The sequence below is a fragment of the Eurypyga helias genome, unplaced genomic scaffold (assembly GCF_000690775.1).
Source record: "Eurypyga helias isolate BGI_N326 unplaced genomic scaffold, ASM69077v1 scaffold5146, whole genome shotgun sequence".
Classification (NCBI taxonomy): Eukaryota; Metazoa; Chordata; class Aves; order Eurypygiformes; family Eurypygidae; genus Eurypyga; species Eurypyga helias.
The window spans coordinates 2567-18635 of NW_010258416.1; the positions used below are offsets into that span (position 1 = coordinate 2567).

Sequence of the window (16069 nt, forward strand, 5' to 3'; positions counted from 1 at the left end):
TTTTTCTCATAATACTGCTTCTTGCTATCTCTTTAATACTACTCTGTTTTCCTTAAAGGAAGCTAGGCTTTTGGTTGTTACAGTTACTTTAGAAATGTCGTCCTAGGTTTTTAGTGGAGATCAAAGTCCCCAACAGGGGACAAGCACAGGTAAGAGGTGATCTGAATTCCTAGCATTTCTTGGGTCGGTGGGGATACATGCCACACCCCGGAACATGCAATCCGAGCACGTCTACCATAGCCCGGGAGTGCAGAGACACCCCTCGGAAGATGCACTCGTGGGGCTTTTTGGGATGGGATAGCAGCAGTTTTGGCTACCTGTGCTATGGTGTCTAATAGGTGTCTCTTAAGCTGCTAGTCTGTTTGGACTGACTAACCACCCCTGACCGACCAACTAGGGCGCTGGCGCAGAGGGGCTGCAAGACTTCAGAAGACGTTTTAGGTAACGGTGGCTGAAAGTGCTGACTAGTCTCTGGATGTCTGCCGTTGAGGAGTGGCTTGTCTGTATCTGCTTTGCTTTGATAAAGGAAATGCGTCTTAAAAAATGTTTTGACCACTGTTTTAAATTCTTCTGGTTTTAGGAACTGATATTGCTGCGGGAGAGGAGGTTGCAATTAAGTTGGAATGTGTGAAAACCAAACATCCTCAGCTCCACATCGAGAGTAAAATCTACAAAATGATGCAGGGTGGAGGCAAGCAAATTACTTTCCTTCTTCAGAGATTTAAGTGGTTTTATGTCTTTGATATATCTGCCACCTGAAAGTATTTAATGGTGAAGATCTCTTGACATCTGAGGAGAAGGTGGGCGGGTGGCAGGGCAAGAGAGCAGTACCCCAGTTCTGCAAGCGATGTAGAGCAGCAGTTCCAGATCCGTGGGTGCCAAACTTCATGGCAACAACTAAGATCCTATAGCGTTGCTCATGACCCCAGAATATTAAAGCGTCAAACCCTCAGGCAGTGTGGAACAAAGTCTGGTACTGTCTAGCACTGCACTGCCCGCCTGTTGTTTCTCACGGGTCTGTGAAAGGTGGTGATGGCTGTTCTGGAGTCTTTAACCTGACTTGCTTATTAGAGTAGCACAATTCCAGACTTGGGAAATTCAGGTTCATTTTTGTTATGTGTGTTAGTATTCTTTCTTTGGAGTTAAAATATTTCCTTGCTGTGGGTAGGAATTCTAAGACAAATTGCCATTACCAGTAGAGACCAGGTGTGAAACAACTTTCTAGCTGCTGCATGGAACTCTGCTAGGATAACTCGCGTACTTGGAAGTTCTCCACATGTAAGATTCCCATGCAGTTCTAGGACATAAAGTCAGTATAGTTAAGTTTTGCTTTTGTTTCGTAGTCCCTTGAATTCTTCCTAAATGAGGGTGTACTTTGCATAAAGACTACATTCCACGCTGTATCTCACGTGCAAAGTGCAGTGATCATGCTGTAAGTGGATGAAAATGCGTAATTGCGTTGAGGTTCAGTTGTGCCTGCATGTAGCCTGAACAGCCTTCACAGAGTGAAATGCTTCCTTTATGGGCTGATTAAGGCCACGATGGTGGGTTCCTTCTGAGGATGGGTGCTGCAGAGGCAGGTGGCAGAAAAGGTTAAGTTGCCATCTGAATAAGGGTTTCTATTTCAGAGAAAGAATAATGCATATCCAGTAAATATAAGAGTTTTAAATGGGTGAATTACACCGTTTCTCTTCTAAAATGCATAAAATTAACTCACAGTAAAGGCATTTGAAATGGTGAATAAGGCTGCCTACATACAGGTCTCATTCAAAATATTTGAGCAGTTTTGGAGTTTTGTGTGAAATAACTTTCCTGGGTTTCTCCATTGAGTGCGACTAATTTTAGCGCTCGTGAGGTGAATGTCTAAGGCATCTCATCAACAACACTGCTCTGGGAGAGAGGCACCGAACAGCAAATACAGTGGAACTGGAGAGAAGATAAGAGTATGAAGCTAATGTGAAAATTTATTGCAAATTGAAATGGAAGACAGAGGTGTTTTATGGTGAACCTGTAGTCTCTGAAACGAAGAAGATTAACAAAGTTAATTTCTAAGGTCTTCAGTAATAATTAAGTGGTTTGTCATGTCTTTATTTTCAGACTTCCAATTTTCTTCCTTATTGCCATCTTGGATACAACATGAGTATTAACACTTGTAAACTGCGTGAGGTTCAAATCCAGCAAAAATGCTAAATACTTTCAAGTTGCAGGCTAAGCACAAAGACTGGGAAGTTTCTGTGGAATAGGAAAAGGGCTATTTTTAGACCTGTGTGGCTGTTATTTTATATTGGTTCTGCTGTGAAATTATCAACCCTTTCATTTAGGAATAGCTGCAGGTGGCATAAAACGTTAAGCTTCGCTGTAAATACAAACATTAACAGCAACGATCCTCTTAGAATTCATCTTCAGAGCCTTCAAGATCTGTGTGTGTGAACTGTATAAATCAGGGAGTTATACTGAATCAACTGTTTCCTTTTTTGTAGTGGGTATTCCTACAATTAAGTGGTGCGGAGCTGAAGGGGACTACAACGTAATGGTGATGGAGCTGTTGGGACCGAGTCTTGAAGATCTCTTCAATTTTTGTTCAAGGAAGTTTAGTCTCAAGACAGTCCTGCTACTCGCTGACCAGATGGTAGGAAAGTGATTTGTTGGTCTCCATAGCACAATGTGTTGGGATATTAGCATTTCTAGAGAGAGCATAACTTCCTGTTTCTGTGATTTAGGGATGAAGAGGCTGTATCATTAAAGACTCAAAACTCTCTTTCTCTTGATGGAAGGTGTTCCATCAGAAGTGCTTACACAGTCTTCATTTCGTTTTTAAGAACTGGACCTGTCCTCTTTGCAGACCAGGTGTTGGACTGCTCAGAGACAAAGAAATTCCTCCAAGAAAGTTTTTGGAAACAAATGTAAAATGGACTCTGGGGAAGAGCTGGGGAGAAGGTTTACCTGTTGTCTTCTAAATTATGTTCTCCTCAGTGCCCATACACTTTACAAGGAGTTTCTTTGCTGTGTTTCTCACTAAGAAAGCGTTCCCAGTGTGTTTATAACAAAGAAGCTGTGTGCCCGGTCTCTCGACAATGATTTTTTTTTTTAATTATTTTTTATTTTATTTAGATTAGTCGAATTGAATATATTCACTCCAAGAACTTCATCCACCGAGATGTGAAGCCAGATAATTTCTTAATGGGTCTGGGGAAGAAAGGCAACCTCGTCTACATAATAGACTTTGGCTTAGCAAAGAAGTATCGAGATGCCCGAACTCACCAGCATATTCCTTATCGTGAAAATAAAAACTTGACAGGAACTGCCCGTTATGCATCCATCAACACTCATCTTGGAATTGGTGAGCTGGGGAAAGCAAGAAGCAGGAACTTTAAAAGGGTTGGTGCACATCATTTTAGTGCAATAGCTGTTGCTTTACGGAGGCGTAGAAGACCGTCCCTGCTCTGGCACTGAGGGTGCAGCGTGGCTGGCCTCGGATCTGTTGATGGGGTGGGATTCGGTCAGTTTGTAATTCTGAGGAATTAGCACATTTGTTAGTAACTCTAAGGGGGCTTTTTCTTGAACTGGATGAGTTTATCGTGGGCATGGTAACTCTCAGCTATCTCTTGTTTTTCTAAGGGTTTTTATGACAGTCTTTTGTTTTTCCAGTAGAAAATGAAACCTAATGAGTCCATTTTTTATGCTGTTGTAGAGCAATCTCGCAGAGATGACTTGGAGTCCTTGGGCTATGTACTGATGTATTTTAACCTGGGCTCCCTCCCCTGGCAGGGACTGAAAGCAGCAACAAAGAGGCAGAAATATGAACGTATCAGTGAAAAGAAAATGTCTACACCCATTGAGGTTTTGTGTAAAGGATATCCCTGTAAGTTACTCATCTGAGGCAGTAGGCCTGCATGTTCACGGTGTAGTGGTATATCTGTTTTTCTTTACCCTGAATTCTACCGTCTTTTTTTTTTTTTCACATCTATCTCTCTCTTCCCCTCACACCCCCACTACGATTGGGCAGGTCTGTGATAAGGATACTGTGCTTTCAAGGCTGGGATCTTTGTGATCGTGGAGGATTTATAATTGTCCCTTGTCTTAACTCTTAGTAAACCATCACTGGGGTGCCCTGGAGGTGAAGGGGAGATCAGCGCGGCTGATCTCACTGTGCCCTGCGTGCATGCATCTGGCGTGGCTGGGTCACTCTGACAGACAAGTAGCTTTTTGAGAAACTACCCGTTTCTTCATATGCATGGGAACTGTTTCTTGGAGGAATCGCAGCGTGTGGTCAGATGCAGCCGTTACCTGTTGCAGTTGTGTTACTTGGGAATTGTCATTCCAAGTTCACCTAGTTTAGCCTGTTGATGATCAGCGGCTGTGAGAGGCGTAAGAAACACTTTATTGTATAAATAGGATCGTGCCGCAGAGCCGTTCTGTTCCTCAGTTTGGTTTTTACACTACAGTAATAACAAGGCATTTTTTAGCCCTGCAAAATGATACTTAAATCTGTTTTAAAACGTGTTCCAATTAGCTGCAGTCAGAGAATGTCATTGATCTGTCACGAAGAGTTCTGTCGCTGTTGTTTCCACGCTCTTGGCTTCGGCAGCTAGGTGTGGAAACAGGGGTTGTATGGGAACTTCCTGTCTTGGCTGTTTCACATGTCGCTTCAGACGTGTTCCTTTTCCCTCCTTAACTATGCTTTCTCTGGGGTTAGCCGGCAGGGAACGCCAATCAATTTTTCTTGGCCTCTTCTAGAATTTCTTTCTCAAGTTACTAATACATTAGTTCAGCTGGAAAGACTTGAGCTCAAGAGCTGGTGTTCTGGCCCTGGCACTGTCTGTGGTGCATTGAATTCACAACAGTATTTCTCTTGCACACAACTAGTATTCCGTGTGCCACATAACACAGCTGGTCAGACCGCTGTGAATAACCGGTGGGTGACTGACCTGGGAAGCTTATGTGGGTCCACTAGTTTTTGTGTGTTTTGTGAGGTAGCAGAGTCTGTGTGACTCAACAACAAAGAGATGCTATTCCGTGGCCTCCAGGAAATTGTGTTTAAACGTTTTCAGAGCACAGACAGACAAAATAATCCCTTTTCTTCACTCAACTGTCTTTCCCCCACCCTCCCAGCTGCTGCTGAAAGAACTCTGGTTCTGTTTCCTCTCTGCTGTTGCCAAAGGAGATCATTTCCTGCTCGGTGACAACGTCCATTTCAGGGTTGACTTGATACCTGGGCTGTTGACTTGCCTTCAGCAGGTTGCTGGCGTTGGGTCATTTTTTTTCCTTATCTTCAGCCGATTCCCTGTTTGCTGGGTTTGGGGTGGTTGGTTTTGGGGTTTCAGTGTTTGGGGTTTTTTTGAGATTCAGAATTATAAAAAGCAAATGTGAAGCTGAAGGAAAAAACAGGGTTTCTTCTATTACAGCTGAATTTGCCACATATTTGAATTTCTGCCGTTCTTTGCGTTTTGATGACAAACCAGACTATTCCTATCTAAGGCAATTATTCAGAAACCTCTTCCACCGACAAGGGTTCTCGTATGACTATGTGTTTGACTGGAACATGCTGAAATTTGTGAGTACCTGACATGGCTTTCTAAGACTTCTTTTTTAATGTGGTTGGTTGGTGGGAGTTTTTTTAACTAGATTGTCAGTTTTGAGCATTTTGACTGATGCTGTAAGATTGTCTTGCCTTTTTCCTCCTGGAAGCTGTACTGTCTAGAAAAAGAAATGATCAGGAAGTGAGGAAAGGCAGGAGATACAGGAGCCATGAGATGGGGGTTGACTGAGAACTAAGTTGAAGACGCAGGGCTTTAGACATGTACAGCTTCGGGGGTGCTTCCTTCAGGGCAGTCACCAGGCCGGGTTGCAGAATTATTATCTGCTCCCGCCTGGATCTTAGGCATATTCTCAGCTGCTGAGGAGGTGTCCAGCTGCCAGAGCAGTACGTCTGTACGCTGGCATTTCAAAGACTATCCCAGCAGTTGTGTCAACAGAATTTATGGCAGTTCTCAAGAGGTTGTACAGAAATGATTAATGCCCTGTCAACATGGGCTGTCCAGTTCTTTATCTTCAGTATTTTTATCTGAATATGTAGCTGTAAGCTAAATAATACCCCAAGTTGTTCACTAGACTTGACCCGCAGGGTGCAAGCAGAGCGGCTGAAGATGCTGAACGTGAAAGGCGAGAGCGAGAGGAAAGATTGAGACATACACGAAACCCAGCGGTGCGTGGGTTACCCTCCACTGCTTCTGGCAGGCTGCGAGGAACGCAAGATGTAGCTCCTCCTACCCCCCTTACCCCAACTTCACATGCTGGTACGTAAGCAAATGCTGACACCTTGTAGACAACTCTGATTTTCAGGTTGTTCCAGGTCACTGGTAATTCGGAATTGGAATTGGGAAATCTGAGTGGTATTTTGTCTCTGGTTAGGTTTTAGGTTTTTTGGTTTTTTCTCCCCCTTGCTCATCAGTCCATTGAGGGTAATTGTACACACTCATTACCTGCCAACTGCCTCTTCGGTTTTTGTGAATGTAAAACAAAGGCCCTGATTTCTCGTTTGATTCTGTGGAATTTTTATAGGCAAACAGTGAGGGTGAAATTTTTCCAGTGACCGTGTTATAAGTCTCTTTCTCATCATGAGAATCTAATGCTGTTTTTCTCCCAGCCAACACCTCTCCTCGGCCAGTGTCTGGTATGGAACGAGAACGGAAAGTGAGTATGAGGTTGCATCGCGGCGCCCCAGTCAATATCTCGTCGTCTGACTTAACAGGCCGACAAGATACCTCTCGCATGTCAACTTCGCAGGTAAAAAGGATTTCTGGGTAATGGAAACATGAGGGTGGTTTGATCCAGTTAATTTGCTCAAAGACCGTACTAGCTGACTGATGGGATTTCATACTGATTTTGCAGATGATGTTAACTCATACAAATACTTGACATTTTAACAGAATGTTTGTGATGTGGCTGTAGATTACTGTAAGGCATTATTTATTTTATTTTATCCTTGGCAGTGATAAGCATAAAACACGCAAAGTAATAGTCATTGTGTGAATCCTAGAGATGCAGCATTGTTACCTATGGTCGTGGTGTTCAGCTCACTGAATTTCTTGTATCTGTTACCAATGAGGAAGCAGGGTAAGTTAGAGGCAGTTGTGACTCATGTTTCCACATCAACAGAGCGAGAGAATGTTGGTGCAGAATGGGAAGGAAGTAGTTGGTGAAGAACAGAAAAGTGTGAAAGCGAAGAAACGTGGTAGCGCAGTATTGTAACTCAGGGCAGATAAGGGGCCACATACGTGGATGATTGAAAGAGAAGAGGATGGCAGGATGAATGATCCGTGATTCACAGCCATAGTCAGCCCTGAAATCATCCTCATGGGTCACGGCGCCTTAGCAGAGAGATTTTAGGAATGCTTCTGTTTAAGACTGACAGTGTTTAAGTATGTTTTTCTCTCTTTATGCTGTAGCTGAAACAGTCCTTTTTCAAGGTGTTCACACAGACCTGCCCTAAGTATGGCGTGGCCTGGCTCTGTACAGCTTACCCGCAGTCCCACCTGCGGAACGGGCAATCGCCTGCACTGTGGGCATGCTGCAGCGTTCCCGGGAGAGCAGTCTGCTGGGAGCACTGGTGCAGTCGCCGCGGGGTTTTGCCATTGTCCCCAGCGCTGTGCTGGAGTTCGAACTGCATCAGCTTTGCCATGGATTCATTCTATTCCTTATTGACAGAGCATATTGATAAAAAGGAACCCAGTTCTTTTTGCCTCCGTCATTTAATTGGCGAAAATAATTATGTTGGATGATACTTATTCTTCTATGTAAGATCTTACTGCTAGAGGGAACGCTGTTAGATGGAAGTCAGGTGGGCATCTCCAAGGGAGACTGAAGATGGACTGGATTGGAGAAACAATTCTGCTTTAACAAAAGTGAAGTGGGATTTTTTGGGTTGTTTTTCATCTCAACTAATTGTTTGCCCATGTAGCTGCACAAATGTTTGTGCTTGCCCAGGGGATGAACAGTTCAGCAGCAGAAATGACTGGATGAGAATAGGAGAGAAGTGAGGTTTTCTGTGTTGGCTTTGGTGGTGGTGTTTGCTGGCTTAAATGGTTCACTGAACTGCAGTTCTTGCCATCAGAAGTTCTCACATTGAAATATTTTATGGCTGAAGTTTGTTAACAGTAGGAAAACAAAGAGGGTGGAATTGTGCATAGTTATGGACCTTGTACATATACATAAATAGTTGGTAGAAGGATGTGAAGAAGGTGCAGCCGGATGCTTCTCAGTGACAGCCAGTGAACAGACAATAGACAGCGGGCACAAACTAGAATATACAAAATTCCATTTAGGCATAAGAAAAAACTCTTTCGCTCATTGTCCTGAGTGGCGGGCTCTAGCCAACTGCACTTTTGGTAGTGGGATCAAAGTGGTTGATCCCAGGGGTCCTTCGACCTCAGCTGCTCTGCGAGGTGGTGGCACTGAGCTCCCCCTGAACGTTTCCACAGATGTGAAGGTAGTTTTCTGGTGGGGTGTGTATGCCCAGGGAACAAACCTCAGATGCTTTGTTTCTGTTACCAGTCAGATAAATGATTAAGAGGAGTAATAGAAATAAGTGCAGTGAGTTACTTGACTGATAGGGAAGAGTAGGAATTTTGGTTTTTTGCTGTATTACTGGCGTGCAGTTCAGTGTACACGTGAAACTCCTCTAAACATTATAAGGCACAAGTAGTCCGGGTGGGTTTGCAGATGCATTGTGGTTCTGCCTAACTTGCAAAATGGGAATGCTCTGAGTCTGTGTTAGACCATGGAGGGGGTTGAGTAGTCTTTGAATATACAGGCATATAATTTGTGCTGTGGGCCAGCAGGTCGGTCGGGCTTAATGGCACATTTCCATACCTGCCCCTTCTGACATTCCAAGTATGGGATCGCTTGGTTGACTTCTTCACGATGCCGGTGGTGGCCTAGTTGGGGTCTTCTCCGAGTCTGTTAGAATTAATCATTTGTCACCTGTCATCTTCATTTAGTTCTTATCAAAACAGTGAGCGACTGCTGGTCTCCACTCATGGCGACTGAATAACAGTGTGCAACTGCAGTGTAATTTCAGCAGCTTCCCACGGGCCTCTCGGATTTAGAATGCAAGAGAGAGATACTTATGGTCTACCCTGTAATGCTTCCCCTTGAGCTTTTCGTGTTCCCAGATCTCGCTTACTCTGTAGCATGCGAGATGGCTCAGTTAAGCTCTCGTTCTTACTATCTTCAGGATGCTAAAGTCATTCTTCCATAGTCAAAATCTACCCTTAGATGCTAACCAGGTTACCAGTTAGACCAGAGGTTTCCCATTATCTTTATACCTTGTTCTTAGGAAAAAACTAAAGTATCCAACTTGCCTGGCAAGGTTATTAAGGAGAATTTTGATTGGCTCGGTGTAAGAATATAGAAAATCATCCCTACCGCTTCTTCTCAGAAGAACAGTAAAGAACAGCAACTGTTTATCCATGCCAATTCCAAGTGTGTTATGTCCTTTGTAAGTCTTCAGGAAATAGGCGACCGCTGTTCTTTTTTCAGGAAGCGCTTAAACCGTGTTCCTGGTAGAAAGCATCCTTTTAAAGTATGCTGTGCAGCTCTACACATGCCTTATGTGAAGAACCACGTTTGTTGGAGTTGTTACAAATAACCTGATAAAGGAGTTCTGCTGCTTCATTTTATGTGGATGCCTTGGTTTGGTAGGGCCAGGCTGCGTCTGTAGCCTCCGCCGCTCGTCACCTACTGCTTGTTAAACTCTGGGCACTGGAAATGCGCAGGGGTCGCTCAAAGAGACCGTGAAAGGCCCTTGCCTCTGAGTCCAGTTCTTACGGGTGACTCCACATTTTTATCTTCCTTTTTTTCCAAAATGAGTTCTGATCAGTTCAGACTGAAACTGAAAACTAAGGCTGAGAATGTAGATAATAAGAACTATAATTCTCTTATGGAAGATAGGTGTTCTCAGAGAAATGTAACACTCACGGAAAGCTGGTAACTAGGAAGGGTAGTGGAACAGGTGTCTGGAGTATTCCCCAATTCCGAGGTATCATCCACACAGAACCTGAACTGTTCTCGTCGGAGAGACGAGCACTTTGGAACACCAGTGAGCGTCTGTTGGAGTAAGAACGAGCATGTGGGTGGAACGGTTCAGAAGCCTTAAGCATTTCTAATGAAACTACAGAAATTCTGTGGCAAGTGTTAGTATTTTTCTGGATTGTATGGAAGTGGATGCAGCAGGGAAAACCCTGCCAGTTGTGAGCTGGTGGGCAGCGGTACCATCCGTGGGAGAGGCGCAGGCGGGTGAAGCCTGTCGAAGTGAAGTCTGTAGTGCTGCACCACTCCAACCCCGGGCGAGGGGGAAGGAGTGGAGGCCATTGTGTTACATGTGGGAACTAGGTCTGTGGGAAGCGATGACTGAGGAGGCTGTAGGTGTGATGTTGGAGAGGTTAGTGTGATGTCATAAGGAAAGGGTGTTATTTCATCCTTGAATGGATGAATGATACAGTAATGAACAGAAATGGAGAGATTATTCATGTCATTAGAGAGATAGATGCTGGACTATTATGCTTAGTCCAGTTCTCAGCATCTTAAATTGTCGGAAAAGTATAAGTAACACAAAAAAGAGCCATAAAAATTGAGCTTGGGGGAACAGATTGTACAATGCAAGAATTTCAAACCAGAGTCTTTCAGTTGGTGTGAAAGGTAAGAGATCGTCTTGACTTAGTTGGCGTAGTATTTGAGAGACAATGATTTTAACAAGGACTGACATTTATGCAGAAAACGTATGAAGAACCTTTTGTTTAATACTGAAAGCACTCACATTTTAAGGAAAAGCGAAAGATCTGAGTGAAGGCAGTTAGCCACTGCACCACCTTCTGAAAGTAGAAGATCATCTGTCCCCTTTGCAGCAAAAGGGGATTTGTCTCTCCATGGTGTATTTGGGTCTAAAGCCAACCTAAACGCTGGGTCCCTGTGCAGCCAAGAGTCAGGAGCTGTGCTGGGCAGAAAATCCAACCAGCTGTTAAGAGATCCTCCTGCTCTTAAGCTCCAGGAGTGAATTGTTCGCCAAGTCTGCTTTACAGAGTCAGTCTTTAAACGTTAAGGAACATAGTAAAGGAGGCGAGGAGTATTCAGCAGACGCTGCCTGGCATTGGTTCTGTCGGCGCAGGTCGCGCAGGCTGCGTCCCGAAGCAGTGCTCAGCAGTCGGGTTGCGGGGGAGCAGCCTGCGTTTCCCTTCGCGCACGGCTCAGCCCGACTGCTCGCGGTATACAGTAAGTCGTTCAGGTTTTGTCCTGAACGTGACGTGTTCAGCACCCAGCAGTCAGAGCTGTGCATGATTCCTGCTCTCCGGAGTTGGAAGAAAAGATTAGAATGCTGCACAAAGAAATAGTAAGTCTCTTTGAGGGGAGTTTTTAGAAGCCTGTAGCCAACACCGGCATTGAACAGCTTAAGTGTTATGTCTCTTCCCTGGGGAAGAAGCTATGTACTTCCAATGCCTCTGCATTTTCCATATCCTCATGAGCAAATCTTTCCCCATATATCCCTCTAAATAGGCATCGTACTCTGCGTTGTTCTTCTGACCCTGTCAGCTTCCTTTGAGGAATAGTGGTTTGTTCCTTTTACCTGTCTCTTAATACGATAGAAATGCCTTCTACATCAGAGCTCCTCAAAAGATACATTGGCTACTGCAAGTTTAGGGTGGATATTTGTTAGACATCGTTATATACTGGGGCAGTGGAACTGTTACAAATTGCTGTCTTTTCCCCTACCTCAGAATAGCATTCCTTTCGAACACCATGGCAAGTAGCTGCTCGTCTCCTTTCGTTGGAAGGCAGCACTGGGTGAGTGCTTCTCATTAGACACCAAACCTTTGGATGGGGTGGGGAAAAAAATCTTTGGAAACATCTGACTTTGCTTCTTCTCCTCACGTTATCTCATAGTTGTACCTGTGCCTTCCAGACAGATGCTTGATGGAGCATTGGTTTGTCTCTACCTTAAATGTAAATGTCCTTCTGAAAGTTGAATTACTACTGCTGATCCACTTGAACTCTTAAGCGGAATTGGCAAAAATAGTGACTTTAAAAGTCCCTGAAATCGTTCAAGCATCAACGAGAAAATAAAATAGCTGAGTCTGACGTTCAGCTGTTTGAGAATTGCATGGCTTTTCAGGGATGTTCACGCGGCAGCGTGTCATCCGTTCAAAACCAGATCTGCTGCAGAATGTTAGAGCCAGCAGACTCGTGTGACGACTCCGTTGACTGTATTACTCAAAAGAGGCTCTGTCTTGTGACTGGAACGTGCTACTACAGCCGTGTCCGTGTTTCACTGGTTTACATTCCTCTCCTGTTCCTTAAGAGCTGTCATTTAAAAAATACTCAGATCTATTCAGATCTCTGCTGAAAAAATGTTCCTGCACTAATGAGAGTAGTGTGGACATGAGCATCTCGGGGGTAGACAGACGTGGGTTTGGGTGTTTAGAACTCCTTCCCACTGTTCAGTAGGAGTTTCTGCCTTTCTCTGTGCAGCTTTTTGGCTTTTTGGTCTGTTCTGCTTTTGGCAATAACAGGTTTCATCAGGGAAATGAGTTTCAGCTGGACTCAACCTTGGTGGCTGAAGGATGCTGTCTGAAGTGTTTCAGGAGCTTCTTTGCTTTGCTTCTTACTAAAAACAGGCTGTGGGACTTTTCTGTTCCTTAACTTCTGTTGTATAACTCCGTCTGCTGCCGCCCTTCCTCTCTCAAGCCTCAGCTTGCACTAACCCCGTATCTCTGGTCGGTGAAGAATCCTGCTGTTCTTCTTCCGTTCTCTCCCCGCTTTGTGTGCTTGGCTGACTGTGCACAAGCTGCTCCGTAAACAGTTTGTAACGTTGAAAAGATCCAGTTGTAAATAGCAGCTTAACACCTTAAAGTCCCATCACCAGGCCTTGGTCAAAACCAAGGAATTAGAAAACAGGGTGGAAGAGGCCAGCGGGAAGCTTTGCGTTGGAAAGCTCGCGTGCAGGAGACGTGCAGGTTCTGGCCTGCGTGGCGCCGGGGCTGCAGCGGCTGGCCGTTGCTCTTCGCCGCGCTGTTTGTAGCTGTCTCCAACTGCCGTTAATCCTGAACACTGATTCAGCTCCTCAGGCATTTCTCGCTTCTGACATCGCAGCGCTGTGCGGTTGCTTTTCACTCTCGGGGGCAAGTGCTGCTGAACTGCTGGCACGCGGTGACTGAAATAGGCCTGGAAGGTAATGAAGTGTCTTGGGACACAATGGCCCATGAACAATTAAAAGCCATTGAAAATTAATGTTTTTTACCTTCTTACTGGATTTTTTTTTTTTCCCCCCCAACCTAATTATTCATTGAGTTGGATTCTACACATGGATGCTGTTTTCATCTGGTTTGTTCTTTCTTCTCTGCATGTTTATGCTCTTGTTTACTTTTTCCAAAACATCTCCTGGCTGGAAAGGTGAATTTTCCATGTTAACTTCTAATAAAGGAGGAAGATATAGGGACCTTCGTGTAGCTACAGGTGGGTGCAAAGCATTGTGCAGCTCCTTGGATTTTAAATTCACACGCTTACTTTTGGCAAGGAATTATTTGCAAGTACATGGGGAGCCCTCTGTGTGTTAAGCGGAGGGATGTGTGCTGATGTGCTCCTGTCTTTTGGCTTTGGTAGATTCCTGCTCGGGTAACTACCAGTGTTCTCCAGTCTGCTGTGCACCGATGAAAATCAGTTTGCCGTGGAGGGCAGATAATGCATGGCTGATCTCCTATGTTACCAGTGGCTTTACTAGCAAAATACCCTAAACTAGAGCGGAAACAGGACAATTGGAGTTCTCCACGTGACGTAAAGGGCACTTGGAGGAACACGGACAGACGCCAGCAGCTGCCGTTACAGGACGCTTTTGCCAGAAACCCAGTGACCTTAAGAGAACCCTGTGGGGACAGGGCTGGAGAAGAAGGATGGTTTACAGGGTTGACCGCCTGTTAGCGGATGGCCGTTTCAGTTCCCCCTCGGCAGGCGGCAGACTCTACACCGTTTTTATTATTCTACTGTAACTATAAATCTTTTACTTGGTTTAAGAAAGTTTTTTGTATCATTTTGCTAAACCTATTGGCTTAATTCTCTGTAAAGAACTCTTGCTTTTGTCTGATTTAAAAAATGTAGAATATAAACAAGCCTGAACTAAAGACAATGACTTGAAATTTCTTGTTTAAAGCAATTGGTCTGGCAGGGAACATGTACATGAATCAAAACCATCCGACTTGAGTTAAGCTGTTTACTTATTTGTACGGGCCTGTTCCGACTGAGACGGTTTTCTCATGGAATTTTTAAAATCGTTAGAATTTTACTTTGCTGTTTGCTGTCTTCATTCACACGTAACATTTAAATTTCCATGTAACACAAGGGAATTGTTAGCGCTCTTTTGTTTTCGTAGAAGAGGAGAACTAAATACCCTGCGGGAGAGTCCGGGTGGAGTAGAGCCAGTGGTAACGAAGTGAAAAGGATTTTGAATTTGGAAGCTTGTCCTGTCTCTCTGCAGAGGTTGGGTAAAGGGATAGTTTCAGACATTGGTTTTATTGGTAAAGTTTTGTTCCTGTGCTCCGGGGCTGATGGCTTGGAGGGTGTTGCAGGTGGAAAATACACATTGCTATGGAACCTTCCGTGAATCTGCACGCTTCATTCAGCATCTACGTGTTTAAACTGAGTGATTCAGGCCTTCTGTTTGATGCCAAGACTCAAAAAAAAGAATTACTTAAAAACCCCACAACCTGTTCTTGATGTGAAATCCGAGAATTTTTCCAGTTTGGGTGCGTACCATATTTAATTTTTAACTGTTCGACCTGAGTGTGCCCAGCATCATTTCCTGGAAAAGCACAGCTCAACATGCTTGGGTGTCCAGAAAAACTGTTGTGGGTGGTGTTAGCACCTGGGGGTTATGGAATACGGGAGATTCTTCATCTTTTTCCTGCGAACAGTCTGCTAGAGTGAACGTCGGTGTCTGTCCTCCCGCTACGTGGGGCAGCACGGGAAGTGCTGTGTATCCCTGTGCGGCTGCAGCAAGGGGAAGTTCCACGCTGGAAATCGCAAGTACATCCAGAGATTTTCTTTGAACAGTTTGGTGTTTGAGAAACCCTTCCCTGCTCGAAAAGAAATTTTTTAAAGGCCTGTTGGTCTTCAGAGTTTTATGAAGAGTAATTTTTATTGTTTTGGTGTTTACAGATTCTTCTTTGCCCCTCTCCAAAGCCCACTCATTAAGTGTTAGTCACTCTGCTGTGGATGTTTCAGAACATCAGCTACGTGCTTGTGTGTACTCTGGGTCTGACTGGGGAAACCTGTGTTTGGGGAGAGCATAGTGGAAAAGCTGAAGAGTTTGGTCCATGCATAAGTTTGCATAAGAGAATTATTTCCTCAGTTCCTACAAACTTCAGTATTTTAGGCATGTGCACTACCAGCGGTTCTGACTTCTGTGCTTTCCTTGTAAATATCTGTGGTTAGCAATGTGCTGTTAGAGGGATACAAAGGCGGCCTCTTTATTCTCTGTATCGGGAACATTAGATTGCTGTACTATACTTAAAAGTTGACTGCGGACTTCTAGAATTGTACTCACTCGTGGGCAGGTTTTGTCCTTCGTAACAGTTAAATTCCATCATGCGGAAAATAGAGTGTCTGTATAAACCTGTGTATTGGAAACTCTCAGAGCACTTCATTTGTACTGCCACTGTATTTGTGTACTTTAACAGTTGTGTAAATACACTCGTAATAACTTCTGCTCTTCGGTGTAACTTCCTTACAATGAGCCCTTACTCCTCCCTTGCTGTAACTTCTTTCCTCTTGTTTTCTTCCAAGGGGTTTCTGTATCTGCAAAGGGTACTGTCAGGTGCAAACGTCTGAAGACACTCGTGGTACTAAAACTTCTGCAGGATTTTGGTAGGCAGAAGGCAGCAGTTAAGGTACACGGGAAGAAGGAGGAGGCATGCAGTGCTTTGCTCACAGAAAGTATTTCTTTTGGCCCTTTAAGGTAAATGGGTTTGTTGGGATATTGCTTCTTTTCAAGAAATCTTCCTCACAAATGCTGCCTCTTACCGAG

At 44.3% G+C, this 16069-nt stretch overlaps 1 protein-coding gene across 2 annotated transcripts; it reads left to right on the forward strand.

Moving 5' to 3' along the window:
* The first annotated feature begins 585 nt into the window (after positions 1-585).
* CSNK1D (casein kinase 1, delta) lies at positions 586-14467 on the forward strand. 2 transcript variants are annotated; one of them, XM_010154304.1, is made up of 9 exons: positions 586-691; positions 2481-2629; positions 3112-3340; positions 3692-3862; positions 5406-5554; positions 6125-6296; positions 6647-6786; positions 11772-11838; positions 13654-14467. In XM_010154304.1, the coding sequence occupies exons 1-8, from the start codon at positions 676-678 to the stop codon at positions 11802-11804; spliced, it is 1059 nt and encodes a 352-aa protein (XP_010152606.1). In that variant the 5' UTR covers positions 586-675; the 3' UTR covers positions 11805-11838; positions 13654-14467. The 2 variants fall into 2 exon arrangements, with proteins under 2 accessions (XP_010152606.1, XP_010152607.1); XM_010154305.1 differs by lacking the exon at positions 11772-11838 and having other exon boundaries at positions 589-691; positions 13654-14031.
* The last annotated feature ends 1602 nt before the right edge of the window (positions 14468-16069 follow it).

Bases quoted from the DNA above. Each gene is read 5' to 3' on its own strand.
- CSNK1D (XM_010154305.1), top strand. The intron at 3,863-5,405 runs GTAAGTTACTCA...CTTCTATTACAG, and splicing joins TTTGTGTAAAGGATATCCCT to CTGAATTTGCCACATATTTG. The intron at 6,297-6,646 runs GTACGTAAGCAA...TTTTTCTCCCAG, and splicing joins TACCCCAACTTCACATGCTG to CCAACACCTCTCCTCGGCCA.